This window comes from Pan paniscus, chromosome 2 (assembly GCF_029289425.2).
Source record: "Pan paniscus chromosome 2, NHGRI_mPanPan1-v2.0_pri, whole genome shotgun sequence".
Taxonomy (NCBI): Eukaryota; Metazoa; Chordata; class Mammalia; order Primates; family Hominidae; genus Pan; species Pan paniscus.
Genome location: NC_085926.1, coordinates 37,413,629 through 37,434,372, shown reverse-complemented (window position 1 = coordinate 37,434,372; position 20,744 = coordinate 37,413,629). Strand labels below are relative to the sequence as shown.

The window sequence follows — 20,744 nt, the reverse complement described above, 5'->3', positions numbered from 1 at the left end:
CTGCCTCTTCTCTGGGCAGGGCCTTGGGGACCAAGAGACCATCTGGGAGCAAACAGTGCTGCCCTATCATGAGCATGTGGAAAGCTGGGGAAATGTTCAGCTGGTGGTGCATAGAGGTGGGGAGGTGGGCTTAGGGCATGAGGGGGGTAGGGGGATGAGGAAAAATCAATCCATGCTCACCTTCATAGCAAGGGATCAGCATCCTGCCTTTGGCCTGGAGGTTGGAGGGGATGATGTAGCAGAAGCCATGGGGTAGGATGTGGTCGGCTTCATAGTAGATGTTCTTCCAGCGATGAGCACAGGCCTAAAGGGATAGAGAGCAGTTGAGAGCAGGAAAGTTGGCCCCAAAAGATCACAAAGCAGACTCCTGTCAGTGCCAGATGTTTCTTTCTGTGGGAGAAGAGAGGAGCAGAGGGACCAGAAAGCCACACCTTCATAACAGGCACTGTTCTGGGCATCAGAAAACTGCACGAACAGGAACAAGCCCCTGGGAGCCTACTAGGAGACAGGAAATAAATATATCAACAAATGAGAATTGTAGCTAGTCCTGAGCATTGGGAAGGAAAGAAACAAGGTTATAGAAAAGAGAATCTGGGAGTGGGAAGGATAGTTTCCACCAGAGGTCGGGAAGGCCTGAAGCATGAGGGGAAGAGGGTTCTGGGAGGATTCAAAGGATAGCAGAATGCAAAGGATACATCGTGAGAAAGGCTCAGAGGCTCAAGAGAAAGAAAGGCCGGTCTGGAGTGACCATGGTGGGAAGGAGATAAGATCAAAGAGGCGGCCAAGGCTGGACCACAGGGGGACGTGGGAATGGCTGTGATTTCAGCAGATCTGCAATGGGAAGCGGTGGAGAGTCTTACACAGTTGAGAAGCATGATCCAAGTGACAGTTTGGAAAGACCATTTGGCTGCTTGGTGGAGACTGCAGGAGGGCAAAAGTGCAAACGAACACCAGGTGAGAGATGATGCAGGTCTGGACCAGGAGGGGCAGTGGAGATGGGCGACGGGGGTGGCTTCAGAGCTGACAGGCCCAAGGGACTGAACCGATGTGGAGACAGCAGGGAAGGGAGGAATGGCTGATATTCAACCATGTTTCTACCCACAGAAACACTTCAGTATGCATCTCATTAACTAGAAGTAAATGTGTGTGGAGAGTTTTTTTTTAATGGAAACTTATATACAGCAAAATGCACAAATGAGCTTTGACAAATGTACACACTCATGTCACCAAGGCCCTAGCAAGACACAGAACATCTCCATCTCACCAGAAAGTTCCCTCATGCCAGGGAGTGGCTGGTTTTGCCAGGCAGGTCAAGGAAGGCCTCTCTGAGGAGAAAGCTGAAGGAAGGTTCATGGCCAAGGGTCTTGGGGTGCATGAGAGCTCCGCATATTGGGGAAGAAGATGGACAGATGAATTGGCCAGCTCTCCAGAGGAGCCTCTCAGCACTAGGGTCGAAGCTACGCAAGACGCCATGAGGCAGGGCAGCTCTGCTAACAGACACTGGAGCAGTGCCAGCAGCCAGGATGCAGGCCTGGATCGTCCTTCTGCCACACTAAACATGCCCCTGCCTTCTGCTTGGACATGACAGTGGCCCCAGTTCCCGTGCATGTCTCTGCACATCCAGATGTCACTGCTGTGCTGATGAAGAGCCGACCTGCTTACTCAGAGGCACACACTCTACCCTGCCCAGCCCGTTCCACTTCTCCTGGGCATTCACTACTTACTTCTGATATCAGTTCACTTCACCCCAGCCAGTGAATGCATTTTCTTAAAATATTGCTTTTGAAAATAATCAGTTTTTAACATCTTGGTTTGCCTCCCTCAAACGCACTGTTTTCATAAGTCGTAACATTCAGCGTTCTTATGGCCTACCTCTGACCTCTTCTGCAACCCTGGAAGGTGAGCAGAGGTGTCTTTAGAATTCCCATTTTCTGTACAAGAGCACCATGTATCAAAGAGTGCTTTGCCTAAGTGGCAGAGCTAGTAAGTGCTGCAAACAGCACTGGAATCCAGGAATTCTGAGTCTTCCTTGTTTCACTATGAAGCATTTTCCATCTTAAAACTTCTCATTCCTACCTGAGAGGCCATCAAAACCCACCCCCTGGGGCAGGCCTGGTGACTTTATCCTCTTTACAGCCCCTCTGCCACATGTCCCAGGACATCTGAAATAACCACTCTGGGGTCGAATGGAATGCCCCAGGTCACCGAGTGAGTGAGGGGGCTCTCGGGGCCTGGTTCTCCCTGACATCATTCTATGATAAGATCACAGCCTTCTAAGCTCTCTGCTCTTCATCCTTCAAGCCACTGCCACCAAGGCCCTGGACAAGGCCGCTCTCTGCCCAATGGCAAAAGAGGACACACTCAGAATGACTCTCAAAACCTGAGCTTGCCCACATTCTGCCTCTTGTCGTATGACATTAAACTACAGAAAACAATCTATTGTTATTTTTTCTGCTGCAAACCACATTCACTCCTCCACTTGATACTGTTTTGTGCTAAAATAGCAGGTTTCTAAATAGACTGAAATGATATGAGGCAGAGAACTATAAAAAATATATCACTAAAGGGAGGCGGAGCTTGCAGTGAGCCGAGATCGCGCCACTGCACTCCAACCTGGGAGACAGAGCAAGACTCCGTCTCAAAAAAAAAAAAAACACAAAAAAAAAAAAACAAAAAAAAATATATATATATATCACTAAGTAAATAATCACTCCATACTGCTAAATAATTGATTTTTAAAGTTCTGACTCAATTCTTATGGCTCGCAAACTTGAATCACTTATTGTTATCTAATTTGTGGGTAAATCAGTTATGTTTTGGTTTTGCTAAGTTTTTGGACTTAGCAAAGCCCTTGGCTTCAAGGGCTGACCATGTTTTATTGTATTTCTGAGTTGGAGGGGCTGTGAAAAGAGGCGGATGTTTATCATGGTGCTGTCTGATAGCCAGCTGCACACTGACACTTATAGGAAGGCTTTGCTGTACTTAATGTCTGGTGTATTGTCTCATTTTTTAAGTGCCATAAACTATTTAAGGGGTGATCTTGGAAAATTCCTAGAAGATCCAAATATTGCATTTCATACTAAACTAAAAGCATTCTGTGAGCTCAGAGATCAAAGTGTCAAAGGAAGGATTCATGTAGGAAAACAATGCAAAGTGTCTCTGAATATAAATTACAGAAAGAGAAGACTGTGTTTAGCCTTGATTATCATTATATATACACACATGTCAATCTGACCACTACATTTTAAAAAAATTCCTAGGGACTGTCTCCAAAGCATTAGTAACTCCATCAATCTCTCCAAATGAGTTCGGCTGTGAGGGAAGAACAGGAGAAGGAGAGCATTCTCTGAAAACAGCAAGACTTGCTCAAACTCAGATTTCAATTAATCTTAAGAAAGGGGAAGGAGGGCCTTGTCCCACTCCAAATCTTAGAATCTGACACATTTCAAGGTATAAGGATTGCTTTTCCTCCCAAAAGAGGAAAAAAGAGAAAGAAAATAAACACTTTATTTCAAAGGCCTTTTTTGTTGTATGGAAACAACACATCCCTCCTAGAGGTGGGTAATGGCACTTTCCGGGTGCTTCGGCCACAAAGGCACATCAGTCCCTGCCAACCCTCCTACATTCGCACCTGCCATAGAGATGGCCAAAGCCTTTGTCATGCATCCAGGTCCACAGTGCATGGCCACAACTGGGTCTGGCTGCTAAGAATGGTGTGTGGTGGGGAGCAGGATCACAGAGAGGCTGAGATGCCATGAGACTCCCCTAAGAAGCTCCCCAGCCGAGGAGGGAGTGGCCAGGAGGGGCATTGGGAAGGGGCTGCTGAGGTGTGAAAATGTTATTCTGAGGACGTTCACCTAATGAAAATTTATTGAGGTATACATTGATGATTTATACCTTTTTCTGCATGTGTGTTACAGCTCAATAAAAAGTTCACTTTAAAAAAAATCAGGAAACAGAGCAACAGAAGTAAATGCAAAAATGTACCCTGTGGCTTTGAAAAAAAAATGGACAGATGGGAAGCACTGAACAGATAAGGACAGCCCTGATATTTAGAAAGGAAATGACAAAGAGAACCAGAGAATACTGCTTCTGCACAAAAATAATCTAGAAGCTTAAATTATTTGTTGTCTGAGCCTTGGCAAGTCTGATGAAAAGGGGCGACATCAGACTTGAACATTTTGAGTTGTCCTCCAAAGTCTGAGCAGCAGTCAATGCCTATACAGAGTTTGTTCAGTGGTTATTTCAAGAAGTGATTCCCCTCCCCGCTCATTTCTTAAAATGTCATCTGCACACAGGAAGCTCAGGGTGAGAGAGTGAGAAGGGAAGGGGCTTGCCTCTAATCCTGATGCTATCTTTACATCCGGTATCATTTGTTTCTGGGGAAAACCTGGGAGGTGCAACAGTGTCCATGGAGCTGAGATGGGCAGGCACTAAGCCAAGGTCAACCTGCCAGACCAGCCTGACAATCTGGTCCTTGCCAGAGCTGGTTGCTGGGTCCATGGTCCACATAATGCCTTTGGTCACTGAGACATTTCACGCCCCATTGCAGCTTTCAAATTCTCCATTTGTTCTTAGGTTTTCTATCAGCACCAGACACCACTTTCAAAAGAGCTAGCCCACCTCTCCCTCTTCAAACCCAAACTTGGAATCCAATATTGTGCTCCTTGGGGATACTGGTCTCTTGCCTACACCCCCAGGTACCTCTCAAGTTCTCAAAATGCACCTGAACAACACATATCCTTCCCATTTTTAATTTAAAAGTAAATACTTGCCTCCCAGAAAGCTCTGACAGGTAGGGTTGAAACATTAAAGAAAAAAGCAGATGGCTATGAGACCTCCAAATGTAAATAGGGACACTCACTGTATCTTGTTTTTGCCTGCCATTTCCAAGGAACATTTTACAGAATGTTTCCTGGTGTTTCCTTCAGCCACTTAGAATCAGCCACCAAGAAAAGATGGCAACTAATTTGGTTTCTAATTGTTTTAACATTGACCCTCAGTCCCTGTATTATTCAAACACACTTTCAGATGCCATTCCTTAGAGAGATGTCCTCCAGATGCTGAGAATGAAAGTGGGTAGAAGATTTGGTCTCTATCCCCAAGTGGCTTCCACAAAAGGGGACATATGGCCACAAAATAAATTATACACACAATATAAGTAATAAGATGATGTTGAGTTCCTAATGACACAAAAGATGCTCAGCTTGTTCCAGAAAACCCTTAACAGGCTTCACGGAGGAGGCAGAGCCCATACAGGGGAAGAAAGAGAAGTGCCGAGGACAGAGTGGGGCAGGGGCAGAGGGGACTTAGGACAAGCCTTTCCTAGCAAGACTGCCCATGTGCAAAACGCCATGAGGATAACTCAACAACAATAAAAACCAAACAATCCAATTTAAAATTGGGCAAAGGACCTAAACATTTCTCCAAAAAAGATATAAAATGACCAACAAGCAGATGATGAAACAATGCTCAATGTTACTAATCATCAGGGAAATGCAAACCAAAATCACAATAAAATATTATCTCACACCCATTAGGAGGGCCACTATTTTAAAAAAAAAAAGGAAAACAATAAATGTTGGCAAGGACGTGGAGCCATTGAAACCCTTGTGCACTGTTGGTGAGAACTTAAAATGCTGCAGCCATTTGGGAAAATAGTATGGAGGTTTCTTAAAAATTAAAAATAGAAGTACCATTTGATCCAGTAATCCCACTTCCGGGTGTATACCCAAAAGAACTGAAAACAAGATCTCAAAGAGATATTGGTACACATTTATAGCAGCATTCATCACGGCAGCCAGGAGATAGAACCAACCTAAATGTCCGTCAATAGATGAATAAAGAAAACATGGTGAATTCATACAATGAAATATTATTCTGCCTTTAAAAAGGAAGGAGATCCGGTCACATGCTACAACATGGATGAACCTTGAGGACATTATGCTAAATGAAATAAGTTCGTCACAAAAGGACGAACACCACACTCCACTTACATAAGATCTAAAGTAGTCAAACTCTTAATAGAAATACAATGTTGCCAGGAACCACGGGAAGGAGAAAAAGGAGAGTGTTGTTCAATGGATGTAAGTTTTGCAAGATAAAGTTTAAAGGTTTGTTGTACAACAATGTGCCATACATTTACCACTACTGTACACTCAAAATGGTTAAGGTGGTAAGTTTTATGTTATGTGTTTGACTACAATTAGAAAAACAAACAAAAGGCACAAGGAAAGCAGATGGTGTCAGATGCTCCTCTTTGCCCAGCACCCATATACAGTGGCTTACTGAGTGGATGATGCAATAACTTCATAAAACATTAAAAAAATAGTCCTGCATGCAATTAATTAGACAGGACTATCCATGGCACCATTATCCACAAATGCTCCAGTGCTGCCTTCTTGGCTCCCTTTGCTAAATCTTCCCTGTGGTCCTCATTGCTGTTCACTGTCCCCAGAAATGACTCCTTTGTGATACTGATCTGTGGTAACACATAATTCTGTCTTGCCCCTCTGGAAACAAGCCCTCAGCCACAGAGAGGTTATCCTTCCTTGCAGAGAGGAAATATTTTCACAGGAGCAAACTCTGACTCTAGGCTCGATGCCCTTAAGAGCATCTTGTGTTATGCTGCCACAGGGCCACCACCTCCTTTTTGTTCTGAATCAGGACCTTGGGCGACCCTTTGATTTACAGATGAGTCAGCTTCTTCCCTTTCTTTCCCCAGAATGGTAGACAAGGGTTCAGCCCCTCTGGGGCCCATTTGTCCAGTCAGGGTCAGGCCACTATGCCTGGAGGAATGTGGAAGTTTGGAGAGGGTCCAGGGCCAGCCATGACAGTGATGAAAGGACTGGAAACCAAGGCAAACAGCGGGCTCAGGGAGCCTGTGCAGGACCTACAACGGCTTCCAGGAGGGAGGCCCCCACCATGCTGGCGACAGCATCCAGCTGCTTCCTCCTCTCCCAAGGGGCCCGACAAGGGGGAGATGCTTAATTGTGCTGAGGATGGAATTCGGATTAACAGCCTATGCCATGAAGAAGTTTAACACAAAAGTGGGCTCCTTAGAGAGGGGACAAAAACACTTTGCCTAGTGCCTTAAGGAAAACCTGTTTCCCTGGGATAAAATACACACGAAACCCTCAGCTTTGCAGCATGTGACCCAAATGAAGCCCTCCATAAGCGGCAGCTAGTATTACTTTCCCTTCTTGAGCTTATGCTTTTATAACAAAAATCTTCATATAGCTTCTGATAAAAGTCAAGGGCAAGAGAAAGCCTATGTCAGAATAGTTGGTCACTCACCAAGGGCAGAGGAACTGACTGGGAAAGGGTGCAGGGGTCCTTCCGGAGTACTGGCAATGGGGATGCATAAGTGTACATGTGTGAAAAAAAAAACCCATCGGGCTGTACACTCACAGCTGGGTGTGTTAAGTGCTTTAGTACTATACCTCATAGAAAAGTTTAAAGGAAAAATTGACAAAAACAAAACCTCTGCAGTGTTAGAAATTCCTTTTGTGTTGAGTCTAATAAAACTTTCTGTGATGATGAAAATATTCTCTCTCTCTCTGCTTTCCAATAGAGTAGCCAGTAACCATTTGTGATTACTGAGCCACTTAAATGTGGCTAATATGACTAAAAACCTGAATTTCTAGTTTAATTTGGATAAATTTAAGTTTAAATAAGTACACAGGGCTGGTGGCTACCTTACTGCACAGCACAACTCCAGGATCTCAGGAGTCTCAAATGCAAAGACTTTTCTTTCTATCTCCCTCAAAGCACCTACGGATCAAAATACATCATAGGTGCTTTGGAGGTCCGATAAATAACTAGTTAAAAATAATGTTTATTTCATAAAATGTAATATTATGTAGAGATAAACAGGAATGAACTACTGATACATACAATAGGGATTAATTTCAGAAGTCTTATATAAAAGAGCACATACTGTAGGATTCCATTTATATGAAATTCTAGAAAAAGCAAAAGTAATGTATTATACAAATCACAGCTGTGGTTTGTCTCAGGTGAGAGGAGTTGGCTGGAAAGGGACATCGGAGACTTTTGGGACGATGGAAATATTCTATATCTCAGTGGGCATATGGTTACACAGGTGTGTACAATTGTGAAAATCAAGACTGTAATCTTAAGATTTGTGTACTGTAAATTATACCTCAATTTAAGACACACACACACAAATACCTATGTAATGAATGAGATGTACAAAGCACTTTTCACATATGTTTTATTTTTCAATAGTCACATCTCAGCACCTTGGGACAGACATTATTCACATTTGACAGATAAAGAAAATAAGAAGATAAGTCATTTGTCTAAGCAGTAGTCCAGAATAAGCAACCTCAAAGCCATGCACTTGTCACCATGCCATCCAGCCTTCCTAACAGATCATTCATTCTCAGAGTGCCACCCCCTTCCCACGGCACCCCCAGGAGGGACTTACCAACACACGGCCATCAGCCTTGGGCTGTCGGGCCAGGCTCACCCCCATCCACTCATCATCGCGGTCTTCCCGGCAGGTCTTTCCGCAGGACGTGCCCCGATTCTTCCCTGGAGAAAGAGGAGAAGAGCCAGACTTGGGTTGAGGAGTGATGTTCTGCTGGCTGCTTTCAAAGGGTGGTCCACAGCCCTATGAGGAAATAAGGAACTTTCCACAAAATGTAAATCAACTCCATCACTATGTACTATACTGTTTAATCCAGACAACTGTTTTTTTTACGTAGCAAGGCTTTCTTTTTCTTTCTTTCTTTTTTTTTTTTTTTTGAGACAGTCTCTCTCTGTCGTCCAGGCTGGAGTGCAGTGGCACGATCTCAGCTCATTGCAACCTCTGCCTCCCAGGTTCAAGCGATTGCCCTGCCTCAGCCTCCCAAGTAGCTGGGATTACAGGTGTGCACCACCACATCCCACTAATGTTCATATTTTTAGTAGAGACGGGTTTTCACCATGTTGTCCAGGCTGGTCTCAAACTCCTAACCTCAAGTGATCCGCCCACCCCAACCTCCTGAAGTGCTGGGGTTATAGGCATGAGCCACTGCACCCAACCACATGGCAAGGCTTTCTCACGGAAAGAGGCAGGGCCTTGATTTATGTTCTGAAGCAAGCTCCTTAATTTGTTATGCACCAGTAACAAACAGTTCACAAACCTCTTTTTCTGCTAAAGAAAATCACAATAACTCTTTATTTAAAAAATAATTAGAAGATCTTGGCCAGGCATGGTGGCTCACACCTGTAATCCCAGCACTTTGGGAGGCTGAGGTGGGCGGTTCACTTGAGGCCAGAAGTTCGAGACCAGCCTGGCCAACATGGCGAAACCCCGTCTCCACTAAAAACACAAAAATTAGCCGAAGATGGTCATACACTGTAATCCCAGCTACTCGGGAGGCTGAGGCAGGAGAATCACTTGAACCTGGGAGGCAGAGGTTGCAGTGAGCAGAGATTGTACCATTGCACTCTAGCCTGGGTGACACAGCAAGACTCTGTCTCAAAAACAAACAAACAAACAAACAAAAAACAACAAAAAAATTAGAAAATCTTTATGCAAAAAGACTTTGGAGAAAGAAATGCTTGCAGTCATGATTATAACAAAATACCTCCTTTGTACTGATGTGCCAAGCACAGTTCTGTGTACTCACCTGTATTATCTCACTTAATCTTCTCAAGACCATCCTTGCGAGGTAGGTATATTAGTCTTGATCTTGAAGGTGAGGGAACTGAGGCCCAAGAAGCTATAGGACATTCCCAATCAGTCCCAGCTGGGCTTTGAACGCAGTCAGAACCATCTGATTCCAAAGATCTTATATTTTCTGCTAGATCAAAGTGAGCTTTTATTTTTTTACCTTTTTGGAGACAAGAGTCTCAGTTCTGTCACCCAGGCTGGAGTGCAGTGGCACAATCTCAGCTCACTGCACCCTTGACCTCCTGGGTTCAAGTGATCCTCCTGCCTCGGCCTCCTGAGTAGCTGGGACTACAGGCATGCATCACCACGTTCAGCTAATATTTGTATTTTTAGTAGAGATAGGCTTTCACCATGTTGCACAGGCTGGTCTTGAACTTCTGGGCTCAAGCAATGTGCCCACCTCAGCCTCCCAAAGTGATGGGATTACAGTCATGAGCCATCATGCCCAGCCCAAAGTGAGCTTTTAAAAACATCCATCTGATCATATCTTTCCCTAGTTAAAATGTAACACCCAAAATTGATTTCAGTGGCCTCCCCACTCACACACAGAATAAAATTCCAGCACATTGCCCTGGCCTGCTAGGCCCCACGTGGCCTGGCCCCAGCCTGCCTTGCTGCCCTCCTGTGCTCCACTCTCCTGGCTCCCTCTCCAGCTGCACAACCTCGCTCTGTGCTTCCAAATGGCACCTCTGCTTGAAGGCTGTGCTTCCTGCACCTGCCCAGCTAATGACTACGCATCCTTCTAATCATGTCGAAAGGTCCCAGACCTTTCTTGACCCTCCGATCTAGATTAAATCAAATACTCACCTTCCCTCTGGTCTTTTCTCTCTCAATTACTTGTCTTAATATCTCTTTTGCCCACTAATTTATGGGGCTAGGGATGGCAGGATCCTTGTTTGTTTTGTTCACTGGTGTATCCCAGTGCTTAATAACTATTACGTACTCAATACATGCTTGTTGGAGAGAAGGAGGGAGGGAAGGAGGGAAGGATGGATGGGTGAGTGAATGATCAGGCCATCCTGGGAAGAAGAAGAGCAAGGTATAAGGGTACAGAACCCATTTCCACCACAGCAGTAATGGTCACCCACCTCGAGCCATGTCCAGTTCGGTGCATCTCCGGTCAGGGTTGGTGTGAACACGGCACTTAAACACAGCCCCAGGAGACTTCACTGAAGGGCTGTATTTGGAATCTGCCTTTGGTGCGCCCACAAGGACCCTGCAGCAAGAGAAAAAGGCATTCTGTCACAACCTACGATAAGAAAATAGGAGGCAGATGGCTAAGTATTCACCCAACCACGGGTGGGCTCTCTGAGTGCTCACTTTGAAAATCATATTATTATACTTTTCTGTGTGGGCTTGGGGGAGAGGTCCTAAAGTGAAACCTGTTAGATCTTTCCCAGGCACATTAAAGCTTAAGGAGGCTGAATGTGGTGGCTCATGCCTGTAATCCTAGCATTTTGAGAGGCCGAGGCAGGTGGATCGCTTGAGCCCAGGAATTCCAGGGCAGCCTGGGTGACATGGCAAATCCCATCTTCACAAAAAAAAATGGCCAGGCAAGGCAGCGCACGCTTTTAGTCCCACCTACCCAGGAGACTGCGATGGATGGGTGGGAACACGTACAACCAACAAAAGGTTCCTATCCAAAATCTATTTTAAAAACCCCTCATTGATTAATAAGAAAAGACAAGTCAACAGAATAGGCCAAAGACAAGCATAGATACTTCACAAAAGAAGATAGCCAAATGGCCAATAAATGCATGAAAAGGTGCTCAACTATGTTAGTTATCAGAGAAACTCAACTTCATACCAACCAGAAGGCTCAAACCAAAAAGACTGAAAATCCCAAGTGCTGACAAGGATATAGAGTAACTAGAACCTTCATACACTGCTAGTGGCAGTATAAACCATTAAAACCACTGGGAAAACTATTCAACAGTTCCTAATAAAGCTGAACATGCACCTACCCTTTGACCCAGTAATTCCATTTCTAGGACTATACCTAATAGAGATGCATACATTTCTACCAGGAGACATGCAAAATGTTCAAAGCTGCATATGTAATATCAAAAAAAAAAAAAAAAAAAAAAACAAGAAGAAACCTAAAGGCCCATCAGTGCTAGAGTGGACAGGTAAATCATGGTACAGCAATACAACAGAATTCTATGCAGCACTGGGAGGCCAAGGTGGGCAGACTGCCTGAGCTTAGGAGTTCAAGACCAGTCTGGGCAACATGGTGAAACCCTGTCTCTACTAAAAATACAAAAAATTAGCTGGGCATGGTGGCAGGTGCCTGTAATCCCAGCTACTTGAGAGGCTGAGGCAGGAGAATCACTTGAACCCAAGAGGCAGAGGTTGCAGTGAGCTGAGATCATGCCACTGCACTCCAGTCTGGGCAACAGAGTGAGACTCTGTCTCAAAAACAAAACAAAACAAAAAAAGAGTTCTATGCAGCAATGAAAACAAATGAACAGCATTCAACTGCAACCACAGAGATGAACTGCACAAATACAATACTGAACAAAAGATGCCAGATACAATAGCATACTCACAGTCTGATTCCATTTATCTAAAGTTCAAAAGCAGGTGAAATTTAACTATAGTGTTAGAAGGCAGGATAATGGTTACCTCTGGAGAGGAGAAAGCAGGGTTGTAATTAGGGAGGGGAATTGCTGGGGGTGCTGATAATGTTGTCATTCAACCTCAGTGACATTATACAAATTTGTGATAACTGTATATGATATGGACACTTTCCTGGATGTGTTACATTTCAGTAACAAATAGAAAATTTAGAAACGCTATTTCTCTTCTGTCTCCCTCTCCTCCTCCTACCACCCACCACACACACAGCATGGACATTTAGGGGCAAATAGGAAAAAAAATAGCAGCAGTGCAGAATTATAAACCATATCCTCTCTCCCACTGCAAAACAGAAATAGAACAGTTTGCATGCAAACAGGAGCAAGAATGAACCTCTGTATCCTCCATCTTGAACTGAAAAGCTGCCTAGGGTGGGCCATCCCCAGCAGGAGCATCCCCCGGCTACAGGAAAGGGGCAAGACCCACCCAGAAGACAGAAGAGGCAGGTTTGGGCCTGTGTGAGTGCAGAACACGGGGGAAATGGCAGTAAGCTCCCCTCCAGATGTTACAAAAATAATTCTGACCTACGGTTTTATGCATTGTTTCCGGAAAGCAGTCAACAGAAGATCTATAGCAAAGAATACCAAACAACACTAATCAGGCACGGTTTGTGCTGAGCTACGAGCCATTTGGAAAAGGTCTCGGACAATGAGACTTCAAACAAAATCCACACTGATGTTTAAAGAGTAGAAAATGCCAAGCCACTTCTTAGTGAGAACAGGCGTTGTTCCTTATCTCCAGCAGCCTAGAAAAGAGAGGGAATTCACCTTGCAAGGGTTTCTTCTGTATCATGAAATAGATCATCTCCCACATGCCTTGGAATAGAGTGCATTACATATTATGTATTTGTGGAAAAGGTGTTTAGCAGAGGTTAGGATGACCCTGGACAGCTTTCCTGGGGATGTAGAAAGCTGACCCAGGCTCCCTTCCCTCTGCCCTGAAAGCCACCTTCATCTTGGGATCTCAGTCATTCACTGCACCCTGGTCTTGGAATGCTGCTGCTCCTCCTGCAACACTCCAGCTAGGCAAAGGGGCAGACAAACAAGGCCTCTACATCATACAACAGAAGTCTGAGGCCCTCAAAGGGGACTCCAGCAAAGGCTGGCAGATATCACAAAGGACATCGTCACTAACCTGGCTCAGAGACATGGTGTTAAGGTTCATGGGAATGTGTGTGGGTCCCATCTTAATTCCCACTGCCCTGAGCTCAACACCTAGAACCTGAAGAATTGGAGGGTACAAAGAGCCAGGGAGACCCACCCCTCACTGGAGTGTCTCCTTCCAGGTCAGTCTTGGAGGGTCTGTATCTGATTCCATGAGGAAGATGCCCTGCTGGGGAGTGAGAGAAGCAAGACTCCCAATGGTGCAGGTACCCAGGCTGCCCTGCGGCTCCTCAATAATGCCCTGGGATGCACCTCCCCAGGTGTTTGCTGGGCACAAATGCAGAATTCCCAAGCAGAAGCAGGGCTGGAACCCACAGCCCTTTGGAAATCAAAGCAAGCACTTTCCCAAACAGATCACATCGCCTCCCTCACCCACACAAGAGCAGTTTGGCTGGCCCTTGTCTGCTGTAACTCAAATGCACAATGATGTACAAAACAAAACTCCAGTGAGAAGAAAGCCACATTAAGGGATCAATTTTCCCCCTTGCTGTGGCGGCTGAGCTTTAGAGCCACTGGGGTAAGTCACGTATTGCGCTCCATAAGACCAGCTGTTTTCACAGGTGAGAAGAATTAGCAGTTTGCCCTGTCTAAACTGCTGAAACATCCTCAGCCTTTCCACAGGTCAGGTTCTAAGACCTGGGGAGCATAAAATACCTCTTCCACTCAAAAACCCCAGGGCCACAGAGCAGAGTCCAAAAATTCCCACCAACTCCAAATTTACATCAGCACAGTGACTAATTGCCACTTGTAATTTATTTTACAAAAATCACAAAAAAATTCACAAGAGCGAGAATTCATCACGTCCAAGGGAAGGGAAATGGCTGCAAGAAACAACAGGTTCTTCCTCCACTGTGTCTCCCAAACTGGCATTGGAACCCTGGAAATTTCAGATAATGCCATGGCTCCAAATTCACAGACACAGATTCATAGGTTATCTAAGCAGGAGGGGACCCTGGAGAGCTTATTCCCAGGCACTGCTTCCTCCAGCCTAGAGCCAAGACTGACAGGGACAAAGTTTACACCAAAATCTAAAGTGGAAAGGAACCTGCTGAATTATTATTTCCTTCCAAGCCCAAGGTACTCAATGGTTCTAACAACAATGGCTGATTCAAACCCTGATAACAACCTTTCAGTTCAAAACTTCTGATCAGCTGGTCAGATGAAAGGTTTTTCCCAAATCCTGTGCAATGGAAAATCAGGCTAGAGATAAGGGGGCATGCACACACACGCATGACACTCACGAGGTGGCACACGGGAATGTGCTTGTATCTATGTGTTTACAGAACATCGTGGCTTCCTCCGCAGCCCAGCACTGCTCTGTACCTAGGCCACCATCCAGCAAGACTACCGCAGGCCAGCCCATGAGTGAGTCTTTTCTGAAGTTAATTCAGCTGGCTGTTTACCAGGCTGATCCCAAGGGATACAGAGATTACCATGGCCCAGAGTTCAGAACAAGCCACTGAAAAGATGCCATCTGCTAAGTTATAAAAAGACATCCTAGCCACTTCAAACATCGCCCCAACTCTCCTGGTACTCTCAACAAGACTATGTTCCTTTCCGCTATGGTTACCACATAAAAGGGCCTGAGTGTCCCCACCAACAGGCTGCCATCAACAAAGCATCAAGCTACTTCTCTGCTTTGCTTGCTACTTCAAGTGTGGACCTCAGACCAGCAGCATGGGGAACACCTGGCACTTGTCGGAAATGCAGAATCTTAGGCCCCAGCCCATTAAATCAGAGTGCATTTTAACAAGCTCTCCAGGTGATTAATAGTTTGAGAAGTACTATGTAACTATCTAAACTGATTACAAATAATTATGTTCATTTGGAGCCAGTAGAAGAGATTGCCCTTGAGAAGCAAGGCTCTCCTCCTATCCCATCCCCAGTTAAAGATGCCACAAACTCAAAGGCCCTTTTTTTTTTTTTTTTGAGACGGTGTCTTGCTCTGTTACCCAGGCTGGAGTGCAGTGCGGCGATCTCCGCTCACTGCAACCTCCACCTCCCGGGTTCAAGCAATTCTCTTGTCTCAGCCTCCCTAGTAGCTGGGTACTACAGGCACACGCCACCACGCCCCGCTAATTTTTATATTTTTAGTAGAGATGGGGTTTCACCATATTGGTAAGGCCGGTCTTGAACTTCTGACCTCAGGTGATCCACCTGCCTCAGCCTCCCAAAGTGTTGGGATTACAAGCCTGAGCCACTATGCCTGGCCTCATAAGCCTTTTAGGTCCTCTCATCAATGCAGGACTCTAAACTTCTAATTAGGGCAACCAGCATGTAGCAGGCACATAGAGTGTGCAGGTGCTGGGTTAGGCTCATTACGGGCAGGATCAAATTTACTCTTCACAGCAACCCTACGGGAGGTACTAATATTATCCCCATTTTACAGATAGGGAAGCAGGTGGCCAGAGGAGGTTAAGACGGTTATTCATGTTAAGATGCCAAGCTGTAGCATGCACCCCAGTAGTCAAATACATCACCCGTGCCCTATTCTACCCACCCCACATCAGCCTGAAAGGAGGAAAAGGGAACCAACAGGTACCCAGTGCCCCCTCTGGTGCCAGCTACTCACATATGTAATCCCCACCTGAGCAAGCCCCAGTGAGCCTTTGAGGGCAGCTCTGAAGTGAGAACTCTGATGTGAAAGCTCCATCATGTCAAAGGGCATGCTGGGGTTTGGAAGAGAAAAGAAGACCTTCCCCTCCCCATCAGGCTCAGGTGACTCAAAAGGTGAACTTCAATCACCTTGCTTTTCCAAAGCATTGACACTGCTGTCATGGTGTTAACCAGAGGTTTGCCTCTCTTAATAAGCAGTGTGGGTGCATCGGTTCATGCACCAACACTGGTTATGCTCACAAGGGTGCTTTCTTGCTCATGGCCATCCTGTCAGGCAGCCTCTCATGTGTTTTCCATTCAGAGATGTTGGGTCACACCACCAGTAAGTGGCAGAGCTGGGATTTGAACCCAGAGTGTCTGTGTCCAATGGCATGCTCTTTCCAGGCTCTCCAAACCCCCTCCTGGTGTGGCAGTTTAAATGCCCTGCATTTTTCCAACAAAGCTGCTTCCTGAGCTCCCTGTGTGTGGTCAAGCTGTCTGTGAAGGCTCCATTCCAGCCGCCCACCTCGCTCTGAACCTGTCTCATGTTTTGAGGGTAATCTGCAGGTAAATTCTCTGGAGAGCGGGTGACAGAGAAGGACTGAGCCGCAGCTGCCTCCCTGGGCAGGACTGAGAACTGACAGTGTCTCAAAGATTCCCTCCCTCCCCACAAACACCACAGCAGCGATTCCACAGGCAAAATTATAGCCAGATCAAGGACAGCAACTGGGGATTAAAAACTTTAAACCCATTAGGTTTGCTTTCAGGCATTTGATCCCAAAGCCAAAGCTTCCCCAGGGACCCACGTTTTGGTTACATGAGTCAAATTCTTCACTGTGTGTCCACCACGGGGAAACCCCAGGAATTGTCCGCATCCCTTACTGGGCAGAAAGCAGCCCAGGCTTGAGTAAAGGAAGAGCTGGTGCCAGGATAGCCACCTCTGACCACACCAAACCCTTCATTTCCAGAGGGAGGGGACTCACTAGGGACCAATGCTTGCCCAATGGAGCCATGGGACCTGAAAGGCCTCATAAGCTCTTCTTATATTTGGGGAAACTGAGGCTCCTAGTGTTTAAGCAGTGGATACTGACTGCTTTCTAGGGTTTTAAGCCAGTAGTTCTACCTGGCTTCTAAGCTTTATGGGAAAGTTATGCATGGTGATAAAGTGTAAGAAGCACAGGCAGTAACACAGGGTTTAAGTCCTGCCTCTACTGCTGACAAGCTGTGTCTCTTAGACAAGTGTCTTAAACACTCCAAGCCTCAGTTTTCCTCTTCTGTAAAACAGGAGGAATAAAAGTGTACCTAAGAAGGTTTCTTGTAAGGTTTAAGCAAAAGAATGTTTATAAAGCACCCATCATAGTGCCTGCTACAAAGTAGGTGTTCAAAGAAATGTTAGACTGCTGGGCCGTAGTAGGCCAAACACCTTGACACTCAACTCATCCCAGTTCCAACTCCTGGCAGCACCCAAGAGCTCATAGATCCTTAGAAGTGCAAAAGTTGTCAGAATCAAAATGGAGTCACTTATGTTTTTTTAAAAAAAAAAAAACCCTGACAAATAGAGCTGTGGGAGGCCATGAAGGAAAGGTTTTCATGCATAAACAACTGATAACAAGAACTAGCACAAAAAAATCTGCAAAAACACAATCTTGCACAAAGGCCATCACAACCTTACACACACACACACACACACACACACACACACCCCTTCTGCGAGGAAATCTACCTAGCAACTCTCTGTCCAACCTCAAACTGGTGCCACCCTTCACTGATCCTTGTATCCAAGGATAATTATCTCAAAACAATTAAGTAATCCTCATTTTTCCTTTAAAAGCCTTTGTTTTCCTTTACCTCCCTGAATATTCATGCAGATTACTGTGACACATGTATTCCCACTGCAATGCCCTATTCCTGAGTAAACATTTTCTTTTAGAGAGCCTCTCTCTGTGTTTGCTATTTAGGTTAATAGAACCTTGTTCCCTTTTCTGGTGCGCTGGGCAGGAATTTATTCAGACTGTCACAGTAATTCAGGGACAGCCGGGATGCTTTCACCACCAGTAATATATTACAAAGTGGCCACAATTCCCCATCCTTCCTGTATCCCTGCTCTTTTCAGTGTGACTTTGCAGCTTCTCTTGTCAAGAGATGAAATGTGTTTCTGCCTCCTCTTGATGTAGGCTGGACCTGTGACTTACATTGGCCAAAAGAATGTGGCAGAGGGGCAAGGTTTGACTTCTGAGCTTAGGCTTCAAGAAATCATGCAAGCCTCTGATTGTTCTGTTGGTACCCTACCCAACCACCATGTGTACAAGCCCAGGCTAGCCTGCGAGAGGATGAAATACACATGGAGCAAAAATAAGCCCTCCCAGCTGAAGCCATCCTTTGCCAGCCAGCCAACCAGCTAACCCAGAAGTTGACCACAGATGCATGAGTGAGTCCTGCAGAGAACAGAAGAACCACCCAGCTGAACCCAACCTAAGCTGCCAACCAGAGAATAAGCTACAGGTGGTGGTTGATTTAAGCCACTAAGTTTTGGGGTGGTTTGTTAGGGATGCAGCAATATTGTGGTGATAGAAAACAGATACATCATCAAGCTAAAGCATGCCACTTCTGACAGAATCTGGACCATGGTAACTCCATCGCCCACTAATTCCCGCTAAGTCCAAACCAATTATCCAACTATGCAGCTGACAACTATTGCTATGGCTCCTCTAGCTACCTGGTCTCCTTTCCCTCCCTCAAAGGAATCTCATCACCAACCAGGACCACAGACTTTTACTGAGGGCCCTGAGATGGGACAGGCATGGTGGAGTAGTAGAATAAGCCCTGAAGAGTGTATCCGAAGTCACACCCAGGAGTGTGCCAGCTACAGCTATGTGACTTTAGACAAGTCCCCTGGCCACTCTGACCCTTCCTTTCCTTTTCTGTAAAACAAGGATAATAACAAATGCATGATCCCCCTCCCAAGGCAGTGATGAGGCACAAAAGGAAAAGGCAGATGAAAGTGTTTAGCGGACCATGCACCCCAGGATGGCCTGACTTGCAAAAGTAGATTATGGTATTTTATCTGCAAGGCCAAGAGCAGACACAAATGCTCTCCGAAGAAGCCCTTTTCCTTTCAGGGCCCTTCTCCTTTTTCCTTAGAAACCTGATACCTTGGACAGGGCCTTGATGGAGGTGGAGGTAGGGAGGGCAGCATGGCTAACCCTGAGAACAGTCAGTTTAGCACTAAATCAGTCCCACCTTGGTTCAAAGCACAACTCTGTAATTTACTTACTTGCTGGGTAACCTTGGGCAAGTGACTTGGCTTCTCTGTGCTTCAGGAGTGGTAGCCTGCTCTGCATAAAGGGAACTATGAACACAGTGGTTCTGGCATATAGAAAGTATTCATAAAAGGTTGGCAATAATAATTTTTATCCTGGAGAGCCTAGGTTACAGTAAATGGAGGGAGAGTAGTGCAATCCACACCACATAACGCTAAGTCAGAGAATGAAATTGGTGGAGTCCATGCCCAACTGGGAAAAGCAGAGGCATGGGGGTAGGGTCCAACCTTGGAGTGACATTGGTCCCCAGCTTGTGTGTTAGGGAGTGAAAGGTCAGAGGCTGCTGCCCTGGCCTGGGGCTCAGGTCTTGGCAGACACACTGAGGGGAGGCAACTGGAGAAGGAGGCAAGGCAAAAGGACTGAGGTTTTCCTTCCACATCTGAAAGCAGCAAGTGAACACTAAAATCCAAGGGGTACAGCAAATTACAGACTTCTGGCAGATCTAAGAAAAAGCCTTGATATCTTCTTGTTGGTTTCTTGTGATAATTTTTTTTCAAGAGAAATATGGCAATACATTTACATTTACTTTTTTAAAAAGTATCCCACCTTGGAACTGTAGATCTACCTCCCAGACTTATCTGGAGCCTGGGGTGGGAGCTGGAGCTCCCCATAACAAGGGTGGCCTCCCATCTGCTCCTTGGCTTTCCAAGAGCACAGAGAAGAAACAGGCAGGCAAAATTCTAGGATTTACAATCCCAAAGATCTCCATTTAAAGTAGCCATCTCAGATCCTTTTTGGAAGCAGACAGGGTGTAAATGAATGCACAAAAATGCAGATTTATGTAGAGCATAACGAAAATGTTAGAGGCCACACATAATGAAGAGTGTGTCTATGTTAGAATATCTCATTCATTTCAGTGTTGAGTGTCAACACTCAAAGTCTGATGAATAAATGAATGAATCAACAAAAATACTGAAAGAAAACTCAGCATCTCAAGTCAGGATGAAAAAGACCATTGGTTTCATAAATCAGATCAAGTAACAAGAGAAATAACTACCAGCATCTATCAAGGGCTTAACTGTGTGCCGTGTTGTGCTCTGGGCTTTGCAGATATCATCTCATTTAATGCCCCCATCAACCTAATGAGGGATGTACCCTTATTACTCTTTACAGAAAAGGAAACTGAGGTTCAAACAGCTGAAGTAATTGGTCAAGATCACACAGCTCCTAAGCAGAGAGCTGAGTAAGGCAGGCTGGGGGCAGGGCTAATGCTGGAGCCCACTCTCTTGACCACCAGGCACTTGTGCATCTCAGCGGTGCCCCCTTTTATGGCACAAAAATCCTGGATCTGGTTGTTGCTGTGGAACCAGGGATTCAATGAAGGTAGAGACAGGAACACTACTC

The 20,744-nt window shown here is 45.5% G+C and overlaps 1 protein-coding gene across 3 annotated transcripts in view; it reads right to left on the bottom strand.

Moving 5' to 3' along the window:
- Positions 1–20,744, bottom strand: part of ITGA9 (integrin subunit alpha 9) — a 369,289-nt gene that overhangs the window by 339,510 nt on the left and 9,035 nt on the right. For 2 of the 3 annotated variants that reach the window (XM_034956118.2, XM_034956120.2), the window contains exons 2-4: positions 10,774–10,901; positions 8,453–8,559; positions 181–304 (exon numbers count right to left, since the gene is read on the bottom strand). In XM_034956118.2, coding sequence (XP_034812009.1) covers positions 181–304; positions 8,453–8,559; positions 10,774–10,901 — 359 coding nt within the window. Of the gene's footprint in view, positions 1–180; positions 305–8,452; positions 8,560–10,773; positions 10,902–12,234; positions 12,719–20,744 lie in introns of those variants that run through there. The other variant, XM_034956121.3, reaches the window with a different exon arrangement.